Source organism: Alosa sapidissima, chromosome 11 (genome assembly GCF_018492685.1).
Source record: "Alosa sapidissima isolate fAloSap1 chromosome 11, fAloSap1.pri, whole genome shotgun sequence".
In the NCBI taxonomy this organism is placed as follows: domain Eukaryota; kingdom Metazoa; phylum Chordata; class Actinopteri; order Clupeiformes; family Clupeidae; genus Alosa; species Alosa sapidissima.
Window position 1 is genome coordinate 4,338,149 of NC_055967.1, and position 8,380 is coordinate 4,346,528.

General features: G+C 45.6%; 1 protein-coding gene across 2 annotated transcripts in view; it reads right to left on the reverse strand.

The window, feature by feature from the left end:
- Positions 1 to 525: 525 nt before the first annotated feature.
- The window catches only part of carmil2 (capping protein regulator and myosin 1 linker 2), a 51,864-nt gene continuing 44,009 nt past the window's right edge, over positions 526 to 8,380 (reverse strand). The window contains exons 34-40 of one of the 2 annotated variants that reach the window (XM_042108685.1): positions 8,248 to 8,355; positions 7,642 to 7,678; positions 6,045 to 6,116; positions 5,013 to 5,366; positions 3,446 to 3,559; positions 3,020 to 3,124; positions 526 to 941 (exon numbers count right to left, since the gene is read on the reverse strand). In XM_042108685.1, the coding sequence (XP_041964619.1) occupies positions 706 to 941; positions 3,020 to 3,124; positions 3,446 to 3,559; positions 5,013 to 5,366; positions 6,045 to 6,116; positions 7,642 to 7,678; positions 8,248 to 8,355 (1,026 nt within the window). In that variant the 3' untranslated portion in view covers positions 526 to 705. Of the gene's footprint in view, positions 942 to 3,007; positions 3,125 to 3,445; positions 3,560 to 5,012; positions 5,367 to 6,044; positions 6,117 to 7,641; positions 7,679 to 8,247; positions 8,356 to 8,380 lie in introns of both variants that reach the window. The other variant, XM_042108686.1, reaches the window with a different exon arrangement.

The window sequence follows — 8,380 nt, forward strand, 5'->3', positions numbered from 1 at the left end:
TAGCAGGATCCCTAAAACAGGTGAAGTGAATGTGTGTGTGTCTATGGTGGGTTGGTTGTGTGTGTGTGTGTATTGCACCGTCAGACTGACTGGTCAGTGTGTCTTTTTGGATGAGCCACCCTGCCTGCAGTTGTCTGCAGTCAAGCACTGTCATCTCTCACTGTGCTCTCCCATTATGTGTTGGTTATTTTCAGCAGTTGGACAGAGACTGCACTCGCGTGTCACTCTCCTCTCTGTCGATGCGAGCACTGCCGTGGCTGCCTCTCAGTGATAAGAAGAGGAGGGAGAAACTGAACACAGAGGCACACGGCACTTCTGAGCGAGCGTACACACACACACACACAGAGGAACAGAAGGAGCTAAGGTACCCTTTGAAAACTGAGCCAACCATTTTTCTTCATCCCCCTCTTTTGTCCACCAGGCAGGAACTGCAGTCATTTGTAATGGTGTGGGATGGGCAGAAGATGGTGGAAACAAATAATGATGATGGTCAGGCCGGGAGCTCTAATGAAGACAGAAGTCCCCTTTTGACACAACTGAATTCACTTTTTAATCATTATTAACAAGTATAGGTATTGATTTGTTCTCTTTTTAAAACCATTCTTTTCTTGTTTTCTTCGTTTGTTCATAATTCATTCTTTTGTACATAATCTGACGTGCAAGGCAAAGGTAGACATGATAGAAAATAGATTTTGCACAGGGGGCTCAGTCCATGTTTGTCTTGGATAAGGGGGGTTCAGTTCTTTGGTCTGATGGTTCTCCCTGCGCTGGTGTGTGCTGCTCTGAGACTGTTTCCCCCCCTTCCCCGTCCATGGTGGTCTCTCCCTGGTCTTCCTGGCTGGTCCCTGCTGGGCTGTGCCCCCTGTGGCCATTGGAGGGCGCCATACAGTCTGTCTCCTCTGCCTGGCCACTGTCCTCCTCCCTCTTCCCTGCTCCTTTACCTACAGGTACCCATGAGAAAAGTAAAAAGTTATTAGAGAGCCATGACAGATCACAAAATCACATCATAGCATGGATCTGGTGGTTTCCCATAGAGCTTAATATACTGCTCAAAAAAAATTAAGGGAACACTTACAGTTTTCCACAATTGTTAAAACACATTTTTTGAAACCTTCAACCTTTTTCTCCATTCTCAAACTACATTCACAGAATGTCTGACAGTTCTTGCAAAATAAAACACTCACCTCAAACGTTTTACCTGTGCTCAGAACCAAACAGTGTCAGAGTACCGATCCAGTGTATGATTGAAGTGTTCCCTTCATTTTTTTGAGCAGTATATATGGTGTCTTATCAGCTCCCCACTGGCTCAGAAGGGACCTCATAATTCAGTTAAAGGTAGAGCTCACAATTCAGATGGTTATTGAGACTCATTCTGATGCTACACTGACTTAATAATAATATAAAGAATACATTCTCTGATATTACCAGTGCTTGATATTGCACTATGTAACATTGTTGATCAGGTAGGATTATGACCCTTTTAGTCGAGTGTGGACTAACTAAAGTGCTAAAACGTGTTGGATGTTGACATCAATGGGCATAGATCTTAATTCTTTCACAATGTTTCTTTAAGCTCAATAGCCAGTGAAATCATATTCCATCTCCCTGTGCTCTTGAAGCAATGTGTTGGTTGATTGACTGGAACTGTTTTGGGATCGGACTGAGCCACTATGCTTGTGTCCTATTTACAGAGCTAGGGTTGTGTATGAATACCTGAGTTCTTATGGGCCACGAAGAGTAATTAGCTGAATTTAACAGTGAGTAAACAGGATAAATTGGTTATGGCTAACTTAATAGTGTTGCTTTAAAGGTTTCGCTACAGCAGTGCTCTTTACAAAATCAAACCCAATTTATTCCTCAATTGATCTTCTATCAGGGAGCATGTAGAGATCAGAGACCACTTGGGTTATTAATTGGTTTGACTTTAGAAAGACCATTGTTGCATTAGCTTTATTATATAGTCTTTTATATAGTATATATGCTGGTACTGAATAATGATATTAATATTTTAACTTTAACGCAGGTGGCTAAGCACTTCAAGTATCTGCCCGATTCTACCACTCTATCTATAAAAAGAGAACTCTACACTTTAATGTCTGCCTCAATTGCATCAAAGAAGCAAGTATTGACCTGTACACATTAGCAGAAGCATGGAGATGAATCATTGCTTTTAATAAGTCTGTCACATTAATCGTGCCGTCGGGGATTATGGGTCTGACTGTGCCGCCCCATCCCCTGCTTCACTGGGAAATCATTATCCTGCTCCAGGCCAGTAAATGAGCACATTTGTCCGAATCACGGCCAGGGGAAACATGATGCCTGTGCATCAGTCTGGTCTAACAAGTGCAGCAGCACGGTAATATGATCTCAGACACTCAGGTACACACGGCGGCTACATAATGCCTGACTAAGTTACAGGGCCCTTCGTGGACACACTCCTACAGCAGCATAACCAACAGAGGCTCTGCACAGTGGCATCTTCCTCCATTTGGGCCCAGTTGCGGACGTGAGCCAGACCTGGGCCGTATCAGGGCCACACTGGATCCAGAGCCTGTCTGTGGTGGGTGGGAGGATGAGCTGCAGAGGCAATGATGAGCTTAGCGCCTCGGCAGCGGTGTAGGAGGCATCCAGAGAATGCCAACACCATTACCTCATCATCATCAATTTCCTTCGATCCTTTGAACATTTTTAATAAGGGACTTTACATTGAGCTCAGCACATTTGGAACACGATGTGCTCTGCTATGGTAATTTATGAACTCTGTATTTCCCTTGTCACTACAGTATACTTACTGGCACCTCAACTTTTGTTCTCCTTGGCTCTCTTCTCTTGTTTTTCAACCTTGTTCAGTCCTCTTTATCATCACTCCTTCCTTTACTCTCCCTCTATGTATTTCCTATCCAATCTTAACAGACCTGGGAAATCCCCTAGCACACACACACACACACACACACACACACACACACACACACACACACACACACACACACACAAAGTGTTCCTCCACCTTTCTACTCACCCTCCTCTCCCTCGGGAAGGTCTTCAGAGCACGGTGGCAGCTCCCCCAGGTTGGCATGCTTACGCACGGGTGACCTCTGTAGCCGTGGCAACGCCGCCTTCAACTCTAAGAAGCAAGGGAGTGGAGGGTTTGTTACATGTGGACAGGCCAGAGGACATCCTACACACAGTGGTAGTCAGATAGGTAGGTGGTTCACTAGGGGATTTAGTATGGGAGGGATATGAGAGATGACTGGGTGTTTGAGTGGATTAAAGTCTCTAGTTTAACTTGCTTAACCTGGACACACCCAGTTTCACACAGTAACACATAAGTGATGGACACACATTCCAAGAAAGAAAAAAAAATCATCAGGTGATGTCACTTCCTGATTATGGACAAAGACATGACATAAGATGATGCCATGTCCTGAGTGCAGGGTGTGCTCACCCTCAGGGTCCAGCAGGGCGGCGTGTTGCTGGAGGAGAAGCGAGTCCTCGTGGACAGACACGGCGCGCCGCTGGGGCGAGGGCTTCATGCGGGGGCGTGGTTTCGGCAGGGTCTCTGGGAGACGAGACGAGAGACAGAGAGGGCATGTTCTTAGACACAGTTCAACACAGTGGCAGGTTGCATACCATGCACAAAAATTCAAACGCAAACAACCAGTTGCATTCTAATCATATTCAAACACAGCCCATAGTTTCATTAGTGTCATTGAGACATTGAGACTGGAGATAGGGACAGTTTTAATCTTACTCAGACCATAGGTCAGATCAAACCTTTTGAAATGACAGAGGTGTCAGAACAACAACCAGAAGACTAATACTTCATTAAAACTTCGACAGTCAGTCATGCAGTTTGGCTTGCAGCTGTCCGTCTCTCAGATGTGCCACAGAAAGGTGTGGCTTTTTGACAGTCAGACTCCCGCTGCGTCACAGTGAAGACTTACACTACGACTGCGGCTAACCGCATACTGCTTCTGCATTAGGTGATAGATTGTGGCGCTGGTCAATTTGGCTAATAAAATTTGGGCCGAATGCAGCATCTTTAGAGGGGAGCGCCCTGAGAGCCTGAGAGGGATCACCATAATGCAGACGTGCCGAATGAACACACTCTCATCTAGTGGAGGCATTTGAGCACCCTCATGATTACATTGTCATCGGTTTCTCTATGACATTATAGGATTGGACATGGTGAGGGGAATAAGAGGATGTCAGTTAGGCAAGACAAGAGACAAAGAAAGAGAGAGAGAGAGAGAGAGACAAGAGAGCGAGAGAAATGAGAGTGTGAATGAGAACATACTCATGCAGAAGGAGATGAATACAATGTCCTCTCCTTCTTTCAGAGCCCTAATTATAGAAACTGATATTGCATTAGCATACTGCTATCCTGCTGTGTGTGTGTGTTTGTGTGTATGTGTGTGTGTGTGTGGGTGGGTGTGTATATGTGCACAGAAGAAAGTGACAGATACAGTATTCATAACTCTGCCTTGTGTTATTCAATGTGTTTATATTTTCGGCATGTAAGCCTCAAAATGCTTTTAGTTTATTACTCCCGTTAATGAAGAGCTCCAACCTTATTGGGATTCGTTATGGACTGAATGTATGCATGGTAAACTGCTGCTTATTAGACAAATGACTACTTTGCACTCAAGTACAGAAGTAGGATTACACTGTGTTTGTTTGTTTGGCTTCAAGGACACTAGTAATGACAAGACTAAATTATGCTGTATGTTTGTGGGACAGTGACCATAACAGCCAGTGTTCAGTTCGCAGAGTGTCTGCTCCAACAATTAGCTTCCACTGTAATCAATGGAACTGGCTACACCAGATGTGAAATCAGAAAGAAATCAGACCAATCTTCTTTAACCATTTTTACGCTCCACGATCAGAATGCTTCAGTTGCGTGCTCGATGTAGCCTGGCGGTAAGACAACACTGGACTGTGAGGGAGACCAGTGACTGGGCAACTCTGGCCTTGGTGGCAACATCAGGTCAGCTCCAAAGGAGGGGGCCTACCTTCAGTGACTGATTGTGCTCTCTCGGATCGCTCCCTGGCGTCTGTGCTGATGCCCCTGCGTGGGGACGGGGCCGGGGGGGCCTCCCTGCGAGGGGACAGAGGTGGCGGCTCCTTCGGCTGGGCCTGGGCTGCCATCACGCCAGGGTCCTGGTCCGGCTCCCCGGGCGGTGGGGCCTCTATGGACGGGCTGGGCAGCTTAGGGGCCATCGGGGAGACCCTGGGGGCGCCTGGGGCCTCGGAGGGCAGGGGGAGCACGGGTTTGAGGGCAGGTTTGGGGGGCAGAGGGCCAACGGGGCGGTCGGGTATGGCCGGCTTCTCACCTGTCACACCTGGTCGTACGGGCCGCCTAGTGTCTAGGAGTGAGAGACAAGGCAGGTGTCAATGAAACCGTCAAAGGGGGCGGGGTGGGACAGGACTCACATGGTCTGTACTCTTTTCAACAAAACATGGGAATTTATGGTAACACTTTTAAAGGTAAAAGTGAATCACATTGTAATTCATGAAACTGTAAGGACTTAAAAATTATTATTGTGATGCTTTATGAGTGTTGTCATGACTGCATAAATAATTGTAGACTTAGGCCATTCATTATGAGTCTTCATGAATGTTATATAACCCTTTATGAATGTGTGTACAATGCAGATAGTGACTTCATGGAAAGTGTTATAGAATATATAGTCCAGCTTGCTTAGAAACCTATAATCTATTTTTATCTATCTAATAATCCATTTAATCGATTGATTTAAAATGAACAATATCAAACATAATGCATTAGTGGTAGCCTCACAGATTAATTTACACTCTATTCCAGGTTTGACACAGAAAATAGCGTTGTTGTCCATTCTATAAGTTCCTCATTCCATGGTTCGTCCCTTTATAGCCTTATCGGCTACTGGGCACATCAACAGTAGGTGGCACAGTTTCTGCATCTCTTGGCTCTGAGGTCATTGTGTCAGCAGCATGCCATGTCTAGACACGAAGCCATCATCGTGAGCACGGTCTGGGAGGCACGGAACGGGTGAGTGGCTTACCTGATGAGGTGGACATGGTGCGCGGCTTCATAAAAGTGGGCGGAGGTTCAGGTTTATTGTCCAGAATCGCTCCTAATGGAGGAGAAATAAAGTCATTTAGAACTGTGAAAGAAACACACACACAAAAACAAACTACTTCATTAAAGAGTTGTCAGCTGGATTTGACCTTTGACCCAGCAGTGAAAACAGGTGTTCTCGCTGAGGGCTCAGCCAGAGTCTCAGAACATCCAATTTAATTTGGCTTTTGCTGCTTAAAAGCTGAGCTCTGTGCATTATTTTACATCACATCACTGAGAGACTGAGGGCCAGATGTACATACATTTGTAGCGTTATCAGCGCCATGGACACACCGCAGATTGCGAGCGCTGTCAGACCCAAGTTTCCGTTGTATTTATCAATCGTACAATCCTTAGTGTAAACTGCGCCTTTCTCTGCCCTTCTCCGCCCATAAACGCAATTTACGAACTGAATGGCAGCGCCTACAAGCGCAGTTGAATGAAGTTAACTGATGACAACATTAAAAAGAATCAAACGTTTAGCGATCATGAAATAATACCATACATGATAAGATGTCAACAAGCAGGGAGATAATGAAGATCAGTAGTTCTACTTAAACTACTTGTGCACGTAGGCTATGGAAGATTGGTCAAATCTAGCAAGTAAGAAAGTTTAAGTGAATGACGTGAAAGTGAAAGTAAGACATGCGAAAGGCCAACGAAAGTGGTTCTCTTATTGACGCATTGAACTGCAATGTGGATTAACACCTGCTTTTACAAGGCGGAAGTATTTAGGCGCAGAATAGACGTGCGCTTTCAGGAGCAGTCTTTGTACATACCGCGGAATACATAACTAGGCGCTCTTTACTCTTCCCCTCCCATCTTTTTACGCTAAACTCCCACTTTCCCCTGGATCCTCCCATGAATGCATATGCATGACATGACAATCGCAATCTGCCACTTTCAGCTCCTGCGACAGGCAGTTTGCGCTTTTACATCATTGCGGCCTGTTTGTACATACCTCGCAATGATTTTACACGCACATTGCGAAACAAATACGCCTGAAATGGGCGCAAAAGCGTTAGTACATGTGGCCCTGAGAGAGAGAGAGAGAGAGAGAGAGAGAGAGAGAGAGAGAGAGAGCAACAGCTCTGGTGACACTGTTCAGGTGATGAATGTATGACGTAAAATGATGAATTGCCCAAATCTCCTCTCTGCATGGTTAACTCATGGTCTCTCTCTCCCTCCGCTGGATGAGTGAGCGGAGTGTGACTAGCAGGGAGCGGAGAACTGGGAGGGAGCCTGCAGTGGATGCTCAGCACTGACTCACAAGTTTTTACTGCAGGGAAATTAATGAGATTGCAAAGAGCACAGATGTCTCGGAGGTACAACTACCAATGGAGCACAAGCTCTCATTAGACAGGGTGGACACGTAAGGTGATGCTGGACTTCAGGTGCTTGAGTGTGTGTGTGTGTGTGTGGGGGGGGGGGGGGTAGAGGGTTAGAGAGAGAGAGCAAATGTGGGTGGCTCTCTTTTCTTGTATGAGAGAAATGTGAGAAAGAAAGTGTGTGTGTGTGTGTGTGTGTGTGCAGGGGCTCACCTTCAGAGTTCGCTTTCTTCAGCTCCTCATCCTTGCTCTGTAAGAGGATAAAAGAAATTCAATTATTTGCTGGCATATAATCCCTGCCCTCGCACATGTTAAGCACTCTTTAACCAAACTGTGATGAAGTGATATTGATACACTGGCTAAGATGAAATATACACTCATTTTTTCATAACTGTTTTTTAAAACATTTGGTTATCATGTAGTGTAATGGCCACAGTAATGAGTGTGAGTTTGCTCTATAAATAATGAATTCACATTCGCTTCCATTGTGCCAAGCCCAGAGTGGGTGAACCTGGATTGTTGTCATTTTAATGATGGAAGACAAAGGGCTGCTGTGGTACATACAGCATAGTGTACATATGGTCATGCAGCATAGTGTACATATGGTAATGCAGCATAGTGTACATATGGTCATGCAGCATAGTGTACATATGGTAATGCAGCATAGTGTACATATGGTCATGCCAAAACACAGCAGTGAATATCCGGTCGCATAAGTGGCAACTGAAGAGTGATCCAAATGCCGTAAATATAGACATCATATTCAGATATACGAGCGCACACACACACACACACACACACACACACACACACACACACCTGGTTGCTTTTGGACGACTCCGAGGGAGGCGTCTTGGTCATGCCCATGCGATGGAGCATGACGTGGAGCCGCTGCTCAAAACTGGACGAGCTCTCAGACGCGTGTTTCTGAACAACAGAACAGGGTTGAGGA